The sequence below is a fragment of the Falco cherrug genome, chromosome 1 (genome assembly GCF_023634085.1).
Source record: "Falco cherrug isolate bFalChe1 chromosome 1, bFalChe1.pri, whole genome shotgun sequence".
In the NCBI taxonomy this organism is placed as follows: Eukaryota; Metazoa; Chordata; class Aves; order Falconiformes; family Falconidae; genus Falco; species Falco cherrug.
This window is the reverse complement of record NC_073697.1, coordinates 52,142,696-52,164,561: the sequence shown is the minus strand read 5'-3', so window position 1 is coordinate 52,164,561 and position 21,866 is coordinate 52,142,696. Positions and strand designations below refer to the sequence as shown.

The window sequence follows — 21,866 nt, the reverse complement described above, 5'->3', positions numbered from 1 at the left end:
TATAAAGTCATAGTTGCAGAACACAGTAAAAATCCTCTCTGAAGGATTGCAGTGTTATCTACTGCTATTGTGTATATGTATGTGTATATATATATATACACACATACACCTATTGAGGTGTATTATGTGAATAATGGCCCAAAATCAGGTACCTTGCTGTAACGAGCCTAGACCTCATGCTAGAAAATTGCTGGGCCACCGTGGCAGGGCTTTAAGCAGCACTTTGCTTTATACAATAGAAGTTAACAATTGGCTAGTCTAAAGTTCTGAGTCAGAAAGCTGCTATAATCTAGACCCTTTTAGCACACGAGAAAGTAAACACTAGGAGGTAAATTTATAGTTTACAAAATCCATGCTTATATTCAGGGTGAGGGAAGTTGTTTTCTTCCATTTTGCTCTTAAAACAGCTTCTACTCTAAATAGAAGATCACTTGTCATCGCTGTAGTTTGATTTCTGATTTCTATTTAAACCATGACCTAGAAGAATTACTGACCTCTGAATTTACTTTCCACAGGAAAGTGAAAATTAATATTTTCTTATCACAATGCTGAGAAAGCAATTAATATTTCACTGAACCATCTCAGTCCAAGGTTCTTGGGATTTTATTTCAAAAATCAAGATAAATTCTTATTCAGCTTAGCCTGTTGTCCATTAAGCCTGATGGAGCAAGGTGAAACTATGAATGTGTTACATAAGTCATTCACACATTTAAAAATTATAAGGATCTAAGTTTTAAACAGCTTATCCTGTGCTAGTCAATCAAAATATTGTTTACTCTGTGTGCATTGTAAATATCCATTTATATATATATATACACACACACTTTATTTATTTATTTTGATTTTTTTAAGATCAGGGACTAATATGAGGAAGGAGAATGCTACCTGGCAGTATGGTAACATATTGAACCTCAGTTAATGGCACTGGAATGTATTTTCTTATCTATGAAATATCAGGCATTAGAATAAATCCCGTGCCAGTGAAGTATGTTTTGCTAAAACAACTATGGCAGGGTGTATTTCTTTGCAACCCCTGCTGTACACCACAAATCCCTAATACTCCTTACTGATGTGTAGGGTCTTTGCTGAGATGCAAATAGACTGCAGAGGGCTCTAGCTAGCCAACTGGATGAATAATGTCAGGGTTTGCATTCTTGAGAAATGTTTTGGACATGCCTACCTGAACTTGATTTTTCAAAAAAATTGAGGACAAACCAGTATGGCTTTATTTTTTATTTTGTTTTCAGTTTGTCATATTAATAACATTTGAATAATTGCATTAAATATGAGTAACGTATACATGTATAAAGTCATAGTTGCAGAACACAGTAAAAATAATCCTCTCTGAAGGATTGCAGTGTTATCTACTGCTATTGTGTATATGTATGTATATATATATATACACACATACACCTATTGAGGTGTATTATGTGAATAATGGCCCAAAATCAGGTACCTTGGCACAGGGTGTTTTGTAGGAATTAATGACCAGCTCTCATTGGCAACATTTAACTACGCATGGACAGTCAGCTTCTAACAGCTACTCAGTCTTGTGAGACTCACTTGCAAGTCATTGCTTAAATATACTGATCATTTAGTACATAGTAAAGGCCACTTGAAGAAGGGTCTAATGCATTCATCTCACTTCACTTTCCCTCTCATCAACCCGGCAAAGTTTCAAAGCAGCCTATTGAAGTCCACAATGCTTCAAAGTAAAACAGCTCTGTAAACTTCTTAATCAACACTTGGCAGTCTCCTGTGTAGTGGTAGGCAAGTAGATCGGGTACTTTTTGATTAGCTTCTCACTGAGGAAGTGAGACTTAAATCAGTTCATCAGAAAAGAAACGTCACCTCGTGCTATTTAGAATTTGTATCAGAGCCACTCCAAGCTCTTAATTTTATGATTTGGTCTGATGAATTATCTTTCTGATTAAATGGTATGCTCCATCAAAAATAATAACAGCTATTCTTTGTGCCAACTGTTCCAAGTGATAGAACTCAAATTGACTATTTATCATGGTAAGTATTTCCAGACTCACCATTGGGCACTGAATTAAAATGGCCTGAATTTCAGAGACCTGGAGCACTTTCATTTAATTCCATAGTTAAACTGTTACCTATGAACACGTGGCAGATTTTTAGAAACCCTACCTAAAAGCATTTTATCGATGAACAAAATGCTCTTTTACAGTAGGAAAACATAGTGAAAATTGGGTTCAGTGTTGTTTGCACTTACATTGATGTTCTCTTATTTCAAGCTCATTCATCATATCATTAGATACTGGTAGTCTTCCACAAATGGGGTACATAATTACCAATCAATTAAATAAAACTTCAGTTTTCTATTTTATTTTTTACAGATCTTTAGGGAAATATGCATACAATAGGAGATGTATGCATATAATGAAGATATAATGCAAATAATAAAGAGGAGATGCATCTTCTACATAACTTACATTGTAGATCATCTGACTGCTATGATAATTGCAATGAGTAGTTATATATATGAATTGATTTGTCAGAAATAACTCTCACACAAAATTATTTGGAGTCTCAAGTATGGTTAAACCCACAGAACAGGAGTATAGATATCCCAGTAAACCCCTGTTTCTGAGATGGATACAGACCCACCAGATGTGCTTTTATGTTCACTTTTTTATTAGCCATCTCCAGTACAGTTTTGTTTTAAAGAGGAAAAACCCCATTTTTTTACTTCCTACAGTCTACAATGATATGGTGTTACTAGAAAGATACAGTGCAAAAGTATCAAAAGAGAGCTCTGAAAAGGATTTATTTTATTAGTTGGAAAAAACCCCACATTAATTGGAAATACATATTACGGACAAACAAGGAATAAAGAGAAGCACACTTAATGCAGCACAAAGGTGGGTTCATTTTATGTCATTTTTTCATGAAAGCAAAGCAGATAAACAGTGAAAGCATGAAAGTATGTTATTAAGAGGAAAAATACAGATGTAGAAAAGAAAAAAATTATCAGATGATTTTTAGCTTGGTGAGCTGCTAAAGTTAAATATGTGTATTTACTCATTATCATACAAGATGCAGATATGTTCCTGATTTTTATTGCTTGCCCTGCTAAAATGAGCAGAGATGTTCCAGCTTGGAATGGCATTAGCTGTGAAATTCTCTGTTTTCGTAGTTACCAAAGTCTTGCATGAAATGTGTCAGATTGAACTTCTGCTACACATAAAGAGTAATCCCCCAAACCAAAAGACTGCATTGCTGCTGAGATCCAGACTTTCAAAAGTCCCTGGTACTTTGCGTGAAGGGTGCCTGAGCAGGGGTGAAGAGCCCATGCAGTTCATGATGACTGCCAAGAGAAAGAAGCTGTAAACGTCCCATTGAGACTTCTGGCCCTAGACCCCTTCATCAGCCCACTCAGATGTGCTGTGAGAAGGTGATTGCTTCAGCTTCATTAGCACTGTAGGATTGTAGGGTGATTCACGTCAGCAGGGGCCTCAGGAGTCTCTAGTCCAACCTCCTGCTCAAAGCAGCGTGAGCAGCGAGTCTGCACCAGGTCACTGCTGTTGAAGGGACTCTTTTGGGCAGCTCTGACATGATGGAGAACTGCTTTACCAAAGATGTTTCTTCATGGGGAGTTGTGAGGATGTGAGAGACCTACCAACTGCATCACTTCTCCACTTGTCTTTGAATTCACCCTTGCTGCTAGACTTGCTATTACTTGATTTCATTATTTAAAGACTGCTTCCACCATGCAAACTTGTACTGCCTTCCCTGTAACTGTATGTGATAGTAACTACAGGTCTCAGACAAAAGAATCTCCAGGATCAGACCAGTATTAAACCTGCATATTTTCTTGAAAAGCCTTTGTTGAGTAGAAATTGCTTGAGGAAAAAGATCTGAAACTCTCATTCTTACACGCACTCTCTCACTTCTGTTCACGTGAATGAACATCTGCAAGCAGAATCCTTGCATTTAGGTAGATGCATGGGGGTAAAAAGATGTAAGTATTCTTCTCATGCTAAATCTGTTATGATAAGAGAAGTTGCATGCAGAAAGGGTGCATACAGCAGAGTTGTTGCCCTTGATCCAAGCTGGCAAGCTCAAATCTTGCCATCTTTTGGAAGAACCTATCCACAGCAGAGTGCAGGATGGCTGTTCAAGTTGAACCTGAGATCAAATTCAAATTTTAAAACATTACAGACAGTCTATTTTCATAGCAATCCTAAAGAAAACCAATGTAGAATTTTAACTTTCAGATTTTTTATTCACTTTTATCCTAGCCAGTTTGCTAGGATTAGTTTTCCTTACATGGTTATTCCTTACAGCAAAACTTAATTCAATGTTCTGTATTTCACAGCACTAGCTCCTCAGAGCTTGGCTAAACACATCACCTGGAGGATTGGCTGTTTTTCTGTAAAATTGTGCTATGGTTCTGAATGAACAAGCAGACTCCAGAAGTCCGCCGTACAGCCTGGCGGACTTCGTTAGCATCTAATATTCAAAGTTCAAAAAGGCTTTTAGACAATGACATTAAGCACAAGCTTAGTGTGAGACTGGTATTTAATAGCCTTGCCAAACTGGGGAAAGGTCTTTTGGCCTCTGTAGGGTTGAGATTTCACCCTGAGAAAAAACCTGTACATAGGACACTGTAAATCATACTGCACCTTCTGTCAGCCCCTTCCCATCTTGAGAGGCGGGCGCTTACTATCACTTCGCTGGAGCTGAACGAATGCAGAGAGGCAGTCCAGCTGGAATGCAAATAATATGGCTAAAGCAGGGGAAAAGGGGCTAGCTGCTTTACAAACTGGGAGCCTAACCGCCCATATGCTGATCTAAGGGTGCCATCAGCTTAAGGTGAGCTAATGGAGCTTCAAAACAGCAGGACCAGTGGGCAAAAGACAGCATTTCCTGCTTATCTGCTTAATGTGGGATAAGTTGACCTTGAAGCTTTTAGAACAAAGAGATAAAATAAAAGTGGATAACTCAGTCGCTGAATTAGCAAAACGGCTGCACCATTCTGGCAATGTTGTAGGTTACATCAGTAAAGTACTCTCATCTCTACCTCACAGAAATCAGATAGTGATCCATCACATTATTACAAAGGTAAAGCTATAAAAGAAAGAGTGAAACCAATATTATACCTATATAGTTCAGTAAAAAGGCCACAGAGGCTATTTTCTGTAATGAGGTATTATACATCATCTAGGCACAGTGGGCAAAACCCATAACTAATGTGGCTAAATAGAGCAAACCTTCACTATTGGTGCCTGTGGTGATATTCCAAATATAACTTTCATGCCTGATATGCAATTTAGGTGCATTGATCCACTAAAGCAACACAAAAAATCCTACCTATACCCTCTTAGCATCTCTCTATGTGATAGATGGCACACAAGTTGTGCCTGCACAGATCCCCAGCAGCATGTGAACAAGATCCGAAGTACAATCTAAAGATATAGCATGAAAAGTGAAGCTATATTATCTGTGGGTGAGACAGAGCTAACTCAGTGTGCTGACTTTTATGGCATTGCTGATTCATGCCATACTGGATCAGAGCACAAGCCTACCCGTGCTGGAGATCCACCAGTCAGCTATTCTCCAAACACATATATTCTGACAAAAATGTTTATTTAGGTGCCTGCAGTTGTACTGCCAAACATATTTAGAGGTAGTCCTCCTGGGAAAAGAGTATAGGACCACTTTCATTCATTCATTGCTTTTTATTCTTCAGGTTAGAGTTTCACTGTATGCAATTCCTGCATGCTGAAATCCTCTAATGGGTTTCTCTTCAGAAAGACAAGACTTTCTGAAGTCAGGTCTGGAGCTGTAAGTTGTTGCCATCCATAATGAAAGGACTCCAAAAACACCTCTGAAAGGAATGTCTTTCTTTTAATTAAAGGTGTTTCTCTTAAGGTCATATATAGTCAAATCCTAAACTGCCAGTCAGAAGTAAGTGTGACTAGATTACATTATTCATTGCAGTATGCCCATTACAAAGTGGTGTGATGGTAGTCAGGTGGTAATGTGGTACATTAGGCTCAGTATTGTGGCCAGAAGAGGCTCACATGGTGATTGCAATCTAGCACGATGTTATGGTTGGCGATACTGTTGTTTAGAAAATCCCCAGGGAAAGTGTTGTTTTCACAAAGTGTACTGAGATTCTGCTGTGAAATAATTAGAAAAGCATGACTGACTTTTTCATTTCGTATCCTCTCTTATTTATGTATGGTTTTCTGAAGAAACTACAGTGTTATTATTTTGAATGTTTTTCTTGCTGAAATTAGCAAACTGAATCCTTGTTTTGAAAAGATATTTCCACACACACACACACACCCCACCCCCCTGCGGAAAACTATCTTTATGGAATTCATTACTTTATTGACTGTGTTTATTTCCAGTCATGACAGAGTTTCTCATAGCATACAATCAGTGTTGGGATTTGTATTTAATTGTAATTTTCCTATGTTAAATACCTTTAAAACCTGTCTGGTTAATTCTATCCAAATGTAGAATAAGGATGAGATTTACCATGTTCAACACCTCCAGCAGTCACAAAGAATCACCTTGCCTGCAGATATTTGTCCCATTAAAGTGTTTGCACTACCCTGGATGTTCCAAGTCACACTTCAGTTCAGGAATTCCCCTCTTATTACTTATTTTTATTTACATAAAACTTAAATGGACCAGGTAAGAATTGACATATAAAATTATTGACTTCTGAAAAACCCTGACCAGTGAAGGTCACTTGATGCCAGCAAACCGAGGCACTGAAACTGCATCCTGAAAATGTTGCATTTATAAATGTATTTAGTGTACCTATGTACAAATGAAAATAAAATTTAATTCCTTTGCATCCTTATTAATTTTTCAGCTGTCAACATTAATGATCCATAGTCTAATCTTAACACAATGCTTTTTGTTTGATTTGGTTCATTGTTTTAGCTCCAGAAGTGTTCCAGGCCTTTATGGATGGAGGTCCAGGATATTCGTACCCAGTAGACTGGTGGTCACTAGGAATTACCGCATATGAATTACTGAGGGGCTGGGTAAGAATGATGGGGTTTATTGTTATTTGACACATCCACTGACATAAGTCCCAAAGCTTGCAGTGACCCTGAAGGCACCCTTCATGATAAAATTTGAAGCTCAGGTCAGGAATACTGTCCTGGGTCTTTCCCAGCTGGAAACGTTCTTGGGAAAGTTTCACCTCACTCTTTATTATGAAAGTTTGCCCAAGTTTGGCTAAGGAATGGCTTCTCCACAGTGCTGAACTGGAAACAATGGCATTTTTTAACAAATAGAACTTGAGTTTCTTCAGGTTTTATTATATCTTTGATTCTCTTGGCTAATACCTTAAAAGAGCTAAAGTAATATCCTAAGATGTTTGGCCCAGCTACAGAAAATGCTTCTCTGCCAGCGCACTTGTTACTTGTCTTATCAATTATGTGAATAAGCTTAATAAATAATCTTCCTGAGCATGGTCAAATATCACAGAAGATAAACCAAAATGGAAAAGAATTTTCTATTAAAGGACAGAAGTTGATTGCTTAAATATTTACTATTCCCTATGGAAAACAGTAATTTAAATACTGTTTCAAGGTAATGATGTAACTAAAGTAGCTGGTTTATTTTTAGATTTTTAATTCCTATTTTGGAAAGAGGATTTTACTGCATTGTATTATGCTGGTTTTAAGGAAGGAGTATTTATTATCATATGACACTAACACAGTACCACTACCCTGTCCTGCTAGGCACTTTTTAATGAGAGACAATCCATCCCACAAAGATTTCACATTTTCATGTAGGATGACAAAAAAAAGGAAGCTAGAAATAAAGAATAATTATTATTGCCATTTTTTTAGTGGAAAACTACATTTCAGAGTGTCAGCACATTGTTATTTCAATCCAGAAGCCATATTTTTCAAAAGCCTGAAACTTGGCCAATCTATTCTGTATTTCCATGGAAATGGCAAAAGCCATGCTCCTGACACAAAAATCTCTCCCTTGCCAAATCTCAGTCCCAGCTCTCATAGCACAGGAGTATTAAAAACCTTTAAAAAACAAACAAACAAAAAAATCTTTGCAATTTTTCTCTACCATCATTCTCAAAAATTACTGTTTTTAAGCTGACATTCTTCCCAGGATGGAAAATTTTAACCTGAACAATTAAGGTCTGGCAGTGTTAAGCATAATATATTCTCAACCCTAGTCACATATGGTAGTAGTAGCTGCACATATAATAAATTAAAAGAACATCCTGCTGGTTTTCTATCAACCTTTTCACCAATTAATGTCTCTAAGAAAGCAGCAGAATGAATAGATGTGTAAGGAACGCTGAGCTCCCAAGACTAATCACAAAAGATCACTCTAATGTGACAGTCACTTTAGTATATGAAAAATTATATGGAATGGTATCCATTTGTCAAGATCCATACAGTCTTTTCTGAGTAAGTCTATCTGGCTACAGACAAAACAAAATTGAGACAGAATCAATTTTTTTATTTTTTATTTAAATAAAAACGTTGCCATCTGTCCATGCTCCAGTTGACCAAGCCAGCTGCTTGTTTTCTCCTGAAGAGCAGCTCTTGCCCCCTGAGCAAGCCAGAGGGTGGCTTGGAAGCCAATGCCTTTGTACGGACTAGGAAAAGATGTATTATTTCTTGAATTGTATTTCTAAATTTTTTTCGAGTCAAGAGAAGGCCTAAACTGACAGAAGTGATACAAGAACAAGAGCAGTAGTAGCAGGTTGAGGAAACGTGTTTAGCCCAAGCCATGTTGCTGTCTGCAACAACTCCGAGCTCCAAAGCTTCATTTGCTGCAGCAGACCTTTGCAGATGGCTGCAAAGAAGCAGCTTGCGTGTTCAAGGCTGCAAGCTAAACCTGCAAGCAGGCAGCCCCCTCTTTCTCCACACTCTCACAGCACTTTTTTCAGCGGTGAGAAGAGATCCCCATTGCTACGGAGCAGATGGGTAGGTGCTCTGTGCAGCCCACCTGCTCCTGCTGCAGTGCTCCTGGGGAAAGAGGAGGGTGTTGCACTGGGCAGTGCCACCTGGAAATAGGGCTTTCTGCAGCTGGAGCACGGTGCATGCTAGTGCATGGGGAAGGCAGCAGGGAAAGAAGGAAGGAGCATTAGAAATGAGAAACGTCAGAAATTTTGATCATTTTCAACTTTTAAGCTATGGACAGTGTATAACACTGCCTGCCTGAAAGCTAAGTAAAAATGAGTTGCTTTTTATTGAGCTGAATTTTTGTTTTTATTTGCCTCTGTTGCTATGAGATGGAAGAGTCCTCAGAGGAGGCCCAGGGTGCTAAAGGCATTGCAGCCATCTTCATGCCTTGCTCTCTACTGCCAGGAGGCCAAGACAACATGCTGCTGGAAACAGGGCCGTAGCTACAGGTTGCATCCAGTACAGAGCTGCATGGACCACTTTTTGGTTACCCACTGTAGTGCTAGCATTTCTTAGTACGTTGCAAGCAGATTTCTCTCCTTAGCCAGCTGCTAATAAAAGACCTAACAAGAAAAAAGTAAATTCATAAAGCTTTGCATCAAAAATAGATCTTTTCCCCAAGTCCATGGAATTAAACCATGCAAACCATGACATGTCAGTCTGTTCCTTAGACAACTGGTTCAAATATTGTAACTGTATATACCATGCCCTCAACAGAGACAAGGTGAAGGAAAGAGGTAGTAGGTGGGATTCTTGGACTCTGACTTTCACTGTAATGTGAACGGTTTACAACAAACTTTGGTAAAACATCACGAACAAGAGTAAAACAGGTAATTTTTTTCCTTTTCCACAAAATAAACCAGAAGGGATCTGACCTTTGAGTGGACCGAATAGTTGAAAAACGTAGGAGATATAGGTGTGAAGCTATAGGTGTGAAGACCAAGCTTACAGTGGCCATTTGTAATTCAAATTAGCTAACAGCAATATTAAAAATCTCTGCAAAACTCAAAAAAATCAAGACTGAAGAATGCTAATGATCTTTAAAATAAGGTAAGTTTGTAAGGATTTTCCAGTGAGGGAAAAAGCATGGGCAGAAACATCCTTAACAAAAAAATTTAACAATTCATTATTCCTTAAAGTTGCTATTTTTAGAGATAATTCACCCTTTCCAACAATTGATGTAAATTCTGGCTTAGTGTTCATATTGGTCACATCATTGTATCATGTCTAAATCAGCAGTAGGTTACTTCTTGGCAACAGACGGAATGTTAACCTTTTAGTTTTAATAGCTCTTATATGGCAGCATTAGCACAGGTAGGAAAAAGCCTATGACAGACTATTCCCAATTAGAGTTTTGAACTCGATTCAAGAAAATATATTTATTTAGAGCAGGCATTTAGGTCCTGTTGAATTCATATGGACATGATATAGCTAAATGACAACAGACTAACTGAATGTGAATCAAAGCAAAAAGATTTAAACAATCCTTGGATTTATTACTAGAACATTGCAATGCCTTGGAATGGACTTAGTTTCATACATACGTTCGAAGTTAAACATATGCATGAATCTCTCAAAATAAGAATATTTTCTGGGCCTTTATGAAGAGTAGCTCCAATTCACTATCAGATTAGATAACTAACACCTAGAAATATTCTTAAATTATGATCTTGTACCAGTACATGCTAGCAAATTCAACAGAAGATTCAGTTCTTGTTGAAGTAATGAGTGTCTGCCCTTCACTGTTGAAGATATTGGATTAGAAGGTAACTCCATGTTACGTATGAATTATGATGCATCAATTTGCGCATTGCTGCTATGATGGCATTTGGCTGAAGATCTCTTATCACATATTACATATTTGTCACTTGCTGGGTTCAATTTAATTCATAAACAATCCACACTTGTGTACCATTGTAACAACTTGCTTCACAAATACAAGTCTTTAAAAAATACATGCAAAATAATTAGTAAGAATATAAATGTATATGTAGCACCTTTATTTTCAATAGTAGTACCTTTCAATATGTAGTACCTTTATCATTTAATAAAAGATAAATCACGGCAACCTTTATGAACAAAGTGCTGTGAAGCCTGGGACTTCAGCTATAGAAGAATTTAGGTACTGCAAACACAGGACAGCAGGTCCACATAATGAGTTAATTTTAGATATCAAAAAAGGAAAAGGAGAAGCGTTGGGATTTGGATCCTACTTTTTTACTGTTGTTCTTACACAGATTTTTGTAAGGATTTTTTAAATTTCTCTTTCTACTACTCAGTAAAATCAGTATGACAAAGCTCTCTCCAGCCACCACTTTTCAATTTTGTCAGTTTAGATCACAAGAACATTCTAGTACAATCTGTAAAAAATAGTAAATAATCCACATTTCACATAGAATGCCCCAGGAACAAAATTATTCAGCCATCTCATTTCAAGTGATGCTTCTTTTCATGAGAGAAAAATCTGCAGAGGAAATGCATCTATGAGTAATTACATTCATTACAACCAAAGAAAAGCACTCACGCAAAGAAAGATTAGCCTCAAAATCATTATAAGATGTTTTGGTGGTTTTGGTATTTCCAATGTAAACAATACTGAGCTCAGGGAAATAAGAATTGTCTGCACTCTTTTATCCATTCTTGCTGACTTGATATTGATTTAACTTTATCCCAGAGGCCCTATGAAATTCATTCAGCCACCCCCATTGATGAGATACTCAACATGTTCAAGATAGAAAGAGTTCACTACTCATCTGTCTGGTGCAAGGGCATGACAGCACTACTGAAAAAGGTAAGAACAAACAACCACCTTCTGTCTTCCATCCTTTTCCAGAAGCCCCTCTAACAATGCAGAGGCATCAGGCAAGCACACGTTAGGTAGTCAAAATGTCAAGGATAAGAGAGCAGTGCTTATTCCTAGAGTTTTCTGAATGTGAGTGGTGCAGTATTTCCTCTTGAGAAGCTGGATTATTCTTGGGCTTAGACTCAGGCTTTTCATGGCCTCAAAGACATAGAAATAGAGTATTTCTGTTTATTTTAAAACTGATTCATTAGTGATTGCAAAACTTTGAGGTTCAATAATTCCCACTCTGTGCCCTGCCTCCATTCTCTCCAGCCCTGGTTGTGCATGTGGGAGTGGGAAGGAAGGACCACTCTGCCCTCTGAGTTTCTGCTACAGTTTCCATCCAGGGAGCTTAGAAATGAAAAAGGCTGTATCTCTCCCTGTCCCATGTTGCTACAGTTGCAACAACAGCCGTTGAGCCACTTTGCTGTAAATGTCACTAAGCTGCAAGAGAGGGTTCTTTTCTGAATGCATTGTGACCCTGGAAATGGCCTTCTTCCTGGAACCTCAGGTTTTTGTTTGGTTTAAATTTCTGGCCACATTGAAGGATTTTCTGCCTCTCAGGTGTTTCAGATCATCAGTACTGAATATTTGAGCACAGAAGATCAATTTCTTTTGCAGCAATAAGCAATCTATTTTTCATAGATGGAGCAATGAGGTGGTTAATTTTAATTGCTGCCAGGATGCTCAGTGTAACTGTATCTTCCAATAAATTAAAGACTAAACACAAATGGTTGGGTGGCATTGAACTCTGATGTTTCATGTGGCTTGGCCTCTTGTGTGTTTGTAAATAGACTTTTGTTGCTAATACATTTATACAGTTCATGCCTGCAACAGCCATCTGGTGGCAATTAAATTGTATTCATATCCTATGAGTTACTACTTATCTTTTTTTAGATTGGGACTTTTAGGAGCTGTTATAACATTCCCTAGCCATTTTCTTACTCAAAATTTTGTATCATACAATTTCTGTGTGTGATACATTCACTCTTTTATATGGCATCCAGTCCCTTAGAAAATGCCTTGTGCTTGATCACAGCTCCTCACTAAGGACCCAGAATGCCGCCTTTCCAGCCTTGCAGACATACAAAGCTCTCCATACCTAGCTGATGTCAACTGGGATGCTGTTCTAGAGAAAGCTGTGACCCCAGGCTTTGTTCCTAACGTAAGTTGATATTCCAGGTGAACTGTGTTTGCAAATGCTGATTTTAATTATCACTGCTGGTTTACTTGTTTATGCTTGCATTCATTGCTCTTCAGTGATTTACTTCTCACAGAAGCTTTACTTTGGATTCTACATGCATTTACTCAGTCACAGCTAAGGGAAAATTTGACCCATTTCATTAGATCACAACAAAAACTAATTAACCTTGGTTTGTTTGTTTTTTCCCTTTTCAACTAAAAAACATTTTCCAGACTTTGCGTTTCAGCTGTTAGATCAAATGATTGTCAGAGTTAATTCTGAGCCAAAGAATACCAAAGCTGCTACTCTGAAAGTTAGGCATCTGAATAACATTTGCAAAACCTTAATAATATACCAGTGTGCTGTTCCTTTTTCACTTAAAAAATACTGTTGCAAAAGACTGACCTATTTCCTTTGTGACAGTTTGCTACACTAAAACATTCAGATTCTGTGAGGGATTCTGGTTGTTTCTTTTTTACTGTTGTTCCTTTTTGTTGGTATTTTCTGGATATTTCCATTTTTATCATTTGTAAGTTAAATGGATTGGAGGGACATGAATAAAAAGTAACGACTGCATTAGCATGTTTCTTTTCTTTGTTCAGTTATATTGTACCATAATTCTTCACCAAACAATACATTTGTAGCACACCGAGGTTTGTTTATATTCTTTTTTAATGCAACTGTAAATAAAGATGAGGAAGGGGGAATAGCTAGACCTTGTCCTCATCCAGGTGCACACCAGAGTTCTTGCCAAATCTGATGAGGATCCAGCCCTGCAGAAGCTGAGGGTGAGAAGGTATTGCCTAGTGGAGCAGAGGCAGCCAGGTGGGTTGCCCAGGGCTGGCAGTGTTTGCTGTGCTTCTTGGCACCTGACCAGAGCCTTTTCTGGAAGCTATATCCTGCAGAAGAAAGCTATGGGTGGGTAAGCAGGGCCTCCCTCAGGGAGCTTGGGAAAGAACCAGGAATACAACAGGTAACTAGCATGACAGATGAAGAGAAAGGCAGCCCCCTCTTAGGCACTTCAGGGTAATGTTCACCAGGGCTGAAATTCCTTCCTTTCACATTGTGGCTGAATGATGGTGCCAGGTGAAAGCTTGAGAGGTGAATGTCATATCTGCCAAACCATGGTCAGGACCCCTTCCCTTCCACTCAATGTCCCTGCAGCTGGAATAACTGCTATGCCATGCCAGGCCTTCCCCTATGCTCTCCTAAGTTGCTACCCTAAGCAAAGCGCTGCAGAGCAAAGCTTCTCCCTGGCCCAGTGGACTGTGAACTCTGTTCTTCTGATGGCGTCTATCTACAAGATGAATGGAAACTGAGATATCGGAGGTGTGGCCCAACTCCTTCTCAGACAAAAATCAACATTAACTAGACCTCCTACTCCTAGAAGAAAGTTCAGTCCACAGCTGTCAGCATGCAGGAGATTTCACAACCCTGCTCTGTATTTTAAAAGAAGGATGCAGTTCCCCATACCCAAAGGTACAACATACATGGGATCCAGGAGAGTCCCAGACTTCACAGAGACTACTCATGCATAAGTACATGTCTTAGGGCTTAAAAGACAAGAGGGAAGACTTCAACTTGCTTCAGCAGAACTGGTTACTGAAGCCCGCCTACGGCAAGTCTTAGCTCTGCTCCTGTTCCTGCTCCAGAGTTTTCCTTTCCCCAGATGTCTCAGTCTCATCTTTGCTCCCACTCAAGCTTGAATTCCTAGGGCCGTACCATCCATCATAACTCTGCTCCTGAGGGTTGGACTCAAGCCAACCTTAGTCCAGGAGTGTATAGCTAACCAATGCAACATGTGCCACCTTGTGAAGCCTGCCTCCTAAGGAATGATGTATGGCAGCTTGGCTGTAGTAACAGGACCTAATAAAGGGGCTGAGAGATTTCCACATCCATCTGGCTTACGCTCAGCCTGCCCAGGGCTGGGGCATACGTTTGTGGTGGTCTGCATCTGGCCAGAGACAAGCAACCTTAACGTCTTAATTCAGAGTTCTTGTGTGGCTGTATGCTTCTTTACACCTGGATTTAGGTTGTTTTGAGGGTACCTTACTCCTGAGAGAGTATAGGTAAGTTCCCTGACTTCTTAAGGATGGTGAAAAAAGTAATTTTAAATGTAATTTCAGAAGGAGTTGTGGAACTTATGTGCCTGGTACTCTTCTATTAGCCAAGTGGCCTGTTCTGTGGCTGATGTTGAGAAAGATGAATGTGATGGAAGTTGAGAAAAGAGGAAGTCCTCCTAAAATGTCTGCCATTAAACATGTGTCCAAAGACAGCTATTCTTTTCACATTTGGATTCACCTTACTTGTGTCTTGGCAGGAATCTGAATATTGGAGGGAAATCTGTAATATTGGAGGCAAAATAATACTCTACATTTAAAAGGAAATAGGATTAAAAAGTTACATTTATCTACTCAGATTAATCTGAAAGTCCCACTACAAGCTCTACCAGACACTTCAGAACAGAGGCTGATATTGCAGGCCATGTTCCACTAGGCTGATCAGGTGTATTAGGAAAAACAGTGAGATGGTGAGAGTCAAAACATCTTTTCTAGCACAACACTTCTTTTTATAGTAAGATTTATTGTTTCATGATGCCAAGTTTGGCCATGCATTTTCCAAGAACTTTTTTCTTTGTTGCACCAGCAAAAACCTTCACTGATTAACTGGGGCTACACAACAAAACATTTCTTGGTTTTCAGGCTTTGTTGAGAGAGTGAATTGGGGCCAACATACATTGATATGGGGAGAATTTTATAAATGTTGACAGCTTACTGTCAGGAGCTTGCCTGCAGAAGGCAGGCAAGATGGCATGTGAGAGGCCTGTGGTAGGAAGGTCCCATAATTTAATTTCTCACTTCGTAGTTTGATTCCATAAACATTGTTCTTACTTAACTAGTATGTGTATTTCTGTATGGTTTAGATAGTTTCTTTATATTCAGCTTGGAGTCATAAATTGCTAGTGCTTTTCTTTGTATTCTTACATATTTGATAAAGGAAGCAAGAAATTATTTAAATGTAATTTTAAAAGCTTCATTTTTAAAGCTTCAGAATTAATGCAACAAATTTATTCAGACAAATTAATTTCAGACAAATCCTAAAATTGTACATGCTCAGGATAGGAACTGATATTGATCAAGCATAAAGAATTATTCATTTATGAATAAATATAAATAAGCTATAAACCTCCCTTAATAAAAAGCAAACAAATTTTACTAAACCTGACTGGATGGTATGCAGGAAAAGGCATCAGACAGCTTAATACTGTACTTTAAGTATACAGACTTTGCTAGGAATCAAAATGATGAAGAGTGTCTCTAAATTAAATGTTTTGTTGTAAGACACCACACGTTATAAAAGTTTCTGATGTGATTTTATTGCTTAGTGGCTTTGGTTACTAAATAATATCTGCCATTCATACGTATGACTTATCTTAGTACTTCCACCTTGATGGTGACAATGGTGCGATTGAACTCTCAGCAGTCCCAGAGGAAAACAGGCTGCTTTTAAGATCTTCCACCACACAATTCAAATTGTTTGCAATTGTTTTAAAAATGCTTTGAAAGAATGAGAAGAAAGGAAGTCATGTCATTCTGATCACAAGAGCAGCAAAAGACTAATCCAGTAATTAGGATGCCAAGTCGTGTGTCCTGGTTTCAGGGTGACTTTTTAAAAATGTATTGGGGTCAGCTGAGACATAGATTTTCTGGCCATACCCTAGCCCTTATCCCTAAATAGGAGAGGAAAAGTTCTTTGTAAATGCTGTCATGAGGTGGCTTTACTGCACTAATGAATAGAATTAAAAGAACTCCTCAAGGCATAAATGGTGCTCCTGTAAACTTCTGTGCTGAAAAGACCTGAAAGAATCAAGAACCTGAAAAGAATTAAGGAAGAATCTGAAAAGAACCAAGGAAGGAAATGGCCATATAGTAATGGTGTTTTCAATCATCCTGCTTAAAAAAGAACTTCCTGATACAACCAAGAATCTCAAGATTTGGTTCAAGCATCACAAATCAATATAAAAATGAAGAATCCAGGATATTTAAGTAATGTAAGTAACGGGTAAGAAAAAGCATAATAGATGGGATAAAACAGAAAAAGCATAATTGGAATGAAGCATGTGATTGGGAAAAACCAGCACTGACTCACCAAGGGCAAATCGTGCTTGACGAACCCAGTTGCCTTCTATGACAAAGTAACCTGCTCAGCTGATGTGGGGCAAGTGGTGGACATTGTCTACCTGGATTTCTCCAAGGCTTTTGATACAGTTTCCCACTGCCTCCTCATAGAGAAACTGATGTGTTGTGGTGTAAAAAAGTGGTCTGTGAGGTGGGTGGGGAACTGGCTGACAGGCTGCATGCAGAGGGTGGGGGTAAATAGCTCTTTTTCAAACTGCCAAGTGGGGTCCCCCAAAGATTGCTATTGGGCCCAATGCTGTTTAATAACTACCTAAGTGATCTGGATGATGGGAATCAAGTGTACCCTGATGAAATTTGCTGACTATACCAGACTGAGTAGGCAAGTGGACACTTCAAAAGGGAGAGCCACCTTGCAGGAAGACCTAGATAGCCTGGAAGAGTGGGCTAACAAGAACCTTATGAAGTTCAACAAGGACAAACATAAGGTCTTGCACCTTGGAAAACATAATCCAGGAGTGCAGCATGGAATGGGATCTGCTCAGCTGGGAGCAGCTCTGTGGAAAGGGACCTGGGAGTCCTGGTAGACAACAAGATCAATATTACTGAACAGTGTGCTGCTGTGGCAAAGAAATCCAACAGGATACTGGACTGCATCAAGGGCCTCACCAGCAGAGATAAAGAAGTCATTATCCCACACAGTGCTTGTCAGGCCACACCTGGAATACTGTGTTCAGTTTTGGTCTGCACTATGCTAAAAAAGGCACGGACAGGCTGGAGGAGGCCCAGAGAAGGGCCACAAATGTGTACAAAGGACTGGGAAGCCTGCCATGGGAGGAAAGGCTGAGGGAACTGGGTTTGTTTAACCTTAGAGAAAGAAGGCTTAGGGGGAGACCTGTTATCATATTTCATTATTTAAAGAGTGGCTACAAAGAAGATGGAGACTCCCTTTTTAAAAGGAGTCACATGGAAAAGATGAGGGGTAATGGGTAAAGTTATTCCTAGGGAGATTCCAATTGAACACAAGAGGAAAATTTTTCACAATGAGAACCATCAGCCGTTGCAATAATCTCCCCAGGGAGGTGGTGGATTCCCCAACTTTAGATACTTTTAAGATTCATCTGGACAGGGTGCTGAGTCATCTTGTCTAGACTGTGCTTTTGCCCAGAAAGCTTGGACCAGATGATCATTGAGGTCCCTTCCAACCTGTATTCTATGATTCTACGAACCATTTTTTTATATATAAATGCTGCTAACCAAAAAAGGCCTGCTCCTTCCTGTGTTAGCATGGACAGGAGCTATGCAACTGAATCCACCTGCAACTCTTCAGAAAATCAGATTTTAACAAGTAATGTCTTACAGCTACTCCCCATCCCTCCTGCACTATTGCAGTTGCCATTTATGTTCTACAGCACTAACTGATATTCTGAGGAAGACCTTAGGCCAAATTAATCTCTCTCATTGGGGTGATGTAATTGTAGTTGCTGTAGGAATACATCTGTGTATAACTAGGTAAAGGATCTAACTCTTCATAATTGCTTTATAATATGATTTTTATCTTACCTCCCTTATTTAAACTTTGAGCATCACTTCAGGCCTAAAAAGACAGTTTTCATTTTATAGATTTGGTTGGGAAACTGGGTCATTATTAATGCTATTAACATTTCCCAAGCAAACTAAAAAAAACCCCACAATGATCCTTCAAAGAGTAACTTTGAATCCTTTTGTACCAGAAAGGAAGACTGAACTGTGATCCTACATTTGAACTTGAAGAAATGATTTTAGAGTCCAAGCCTCTCCACAAAAAGAAAAAGCGACTTGCCAAAAACAAATCGAAAGATGGAGCTAAGGAAACCTGCCCACTGGTAAGTTGGAGAGTGGCTGCAGTCAGTGACGTTTCACTTACAGTCTTCAATAGGCAAACTCAGTTAAGTTCAGTTTTCTTGTGTCTGAAAAGAGTTAACTTTATGTCTGTCATTTTACATAGAACATAAACCATCTCCAAAGAAAGATAAAAAGCAACCATTTGTTTCATTCAAATAGTAACAACATGTTTAAGTTGTAATCATTTTTAAGATTCTCACAGATGCTCATTTAAAGTATGAAAAAGTGTTGCCAGTTGGCAAATACGCCTACCACACATGGACAGAGAGTTACAAGGAGTATTTAACAACTGCTAGTACCAAAAATGAAAAGTAGGCTGTGAAAAGCTCGTTATTTATAAATGTTTAAAGCTGTCTCTTGCAGTCTTCATTAATGTGTCCCATGTAGAAAGACTCACTGTAGAAAAAAAATCTAAACTGAGAAGATTAAGAAATAAACATTTTCCAGACTTGAGTTTTTATTTCAGTGAGATTTTATAAATTCTGTTGCTACTCCTAATGATTTTTTGAATGCTCATGCAAACTGTTCTTAGAGCTATCGCCTTAGAAATCCTCAGAAATTATTTGTCGAGAACTTCTTCAAAAGAAAGAAAGACTGATTGTGCTATCACGGTCCCCAAAACACCTTTTGATAATATCCCTTCATAAACCTTTTTGTTCAGTATTGTTTCTGCTGTTGTGATTTTGGTCTATGATTTTCCATGTTTTTTAATCAACTTATTCATGCTGTTTTTTAAAGAACGTACACCTGCAGCAGTGCTTGGAAACCGTTAGGAAAGAATTCATCATATTCAACAGAGAGAAGTAAGTACATTTCTTAATGCCTGTTTAGCATTCGCTACTGAAATTAATTTGAGAACTTTTTTTTCTTTTCCTCCCAGTGTAAGGAAAAGTGATTAATGATCACAGCAGCAAGGGCTAAAAGGCTGGTTTTCCATTGATTTCTTCCTCTTACAGTCTCTGGTGTGATGGTTTTGTCTTTCTTCCATCTTTGAAAGCAAGCAGAAATGCTTGTGATAGGAGTATGTTAGAGAGATAAGGTAAATGTCACTGACACTCTCCAGACAAACTGTTAGCAATTAAGAAAAGGGAATACAATACAAGGAGCTGCTTTTTCAGGACTTGAACAAAACCAAGGAAAGTGATAACTCATGAAATTTTGCTGATATGAACTTCAGTGTGCTGACTTGAAAATGCTATTCATACTTCACCACAATAAAGAAGTTTATTTCAATATTAGTTATTTCAACAAAGATAAATATTAAAACTACATCAGACATACAAGGAAATGCTTCATAGTCTGAGTCAGCCAGAATTCATAGAAACACAAGTCTGAATCCCAAGCATGTCAATAACCTACCTGGTCCAATTAATACACTGCATTTCACATAATTTACTGTGTTTGAGTTGCAGCCATTATGGACATGTTTGTATTAATGGATATAGCTCCTAACAGGGAGTTGTTCATATCTCTGGTCAAATTATTGCATTTCATTCAATATATTCAGTGGTTTTATTTGACCTAATTGTATCTGCAATTTTTTCTAATGGATTTGTGAGATGTTAAAATTTGATTAAAAAGACTATCTTGCTTAATGTTTGCAATGCAGGTAATTACTGTCTTCTGTAATTAAAACTGGGAAAGGTATTGTCAACTTTACACAGTTGACATGATGTCATGAAGGAAATTACGCCATGGATAATCCTATTTTTCCTTTTACAATCCGTGGGATATGTCTATGCCCAGTACTGAATGCTCACAGAAACTACAGTGAGGACTTAAAATGAAAAAAAAAAAAAAAAAGGTCCAACAGATTCTTCGTTATTTTGCACAATCTCTAGCACAAGAGAGCCATATGTTTATGTAAAAGCCATAAACAAGAAAAGCCAGACCAAGTCAGCTCACAAAAGATTTTCAGAATGGTCTTGGTGGTCTTCTCTGAATCAGTTTTGGTATCAATGAAGTAGGGAAAGCCTGAACCTTGTAGGAATTTTATTAGTCCACAAAAATCAAAATAAGTAAGACTGTAATAACAAGATTAGATAAAGATTACATTGATAAATCAATTTATTGTGTTTTCAAGAAGTTGTTTGTACAACTAGTTTATTTCCAGATATGACTTGCTCACCTACTTGGGAGGCACATATATCAAGGAAACCCAGTATACATCGGTTTCTGAAAGATAAAATAAAATACCAGATTTTGTAAAACATTTCCAAAATCTGATTGTTTGTGTTCACTAGCATTGAACAATTTCTTTTGACATAATTTTACTGTATTATTCTTGAACATTTTTTAGCAGTGCATAGGAAATTTTTTTTGTTTCATATTGCACAACTACAGTAACAACACAAGCTATAAAGGACTCTGAGAGGCTGCTGAGAGATCAAGGAGACTTTTAAATGGAGTACAAGTAAAATGGAAATGAAAGATAAAACCATGTATTTCATTCAGAACAGCATGTGTTTTGGTCAATGCTTCATTGGCTTTGACACGGTAAAGGAAAAGTATTTAGTCTAGACCTACAACAGATCCTGCACTGTCTAAAGCCAGATCACAATCATTTCTTGTTTAAATTGTATTAGAGCTAAAGAAGGACTTGGAGAGAATTCTGTAATACTTTTGAAAGACAAGAATGCTAGTAAGAAGGGAAGCAGAGGTTGAATTTGTGAAGTGCAAAGTGAATTCAAGTTAACGGGAACAGAAGAAGAGTAATGACAGACACAGATATTATCATACCGGAGAGAAGCGGCTACATAGTGCACACCAATATACTGGTAGTTCACAGTATAATTCACGGTGATTTTCCTTAGACCTTTCTGTGCCCTCAAGGCTGTATCTACAGGGTGAGGTTGTGTTTACATAAATTTCCAAAGCCATATGGCCAA

The 21,866-nt window shown here is 38.2% G+C and overlaps 1 protein-coding gene across 1 annotated transcript in view; it reads left to right on the top strand.

Moving 5' to 3' along the window:
* Positions 1–21,866, top strand: part of STK32B (serine/threonine kinase 32B) — a 179,117-nt gene that overhangs the window by 136,813 nt on the left and 20,438 nt on the right. The window contains exons 7-11 of the mRNA XM_055700971.1: positions 6,928–7,031; positions 11,608–11,724; positions 12,815–12,940; positions 18,828–18,959; positions 19,717–19,781. Of these exons, the coding sequence (XP_055556946.1) occupies positions 6,928–7,031; positions 11,608–11,724; positions 12,815–12,940; positions 18,828–18,959; positions 19,717–19,781 (544 nt within the window). The remainder of the gene's footprint in view (positions 1–6,927; positions 7,032–11,607; positions 11,725–12,814; positions 12,941–18,827; positions 18,960–19,716; positions 19,782–21,866) is intronic.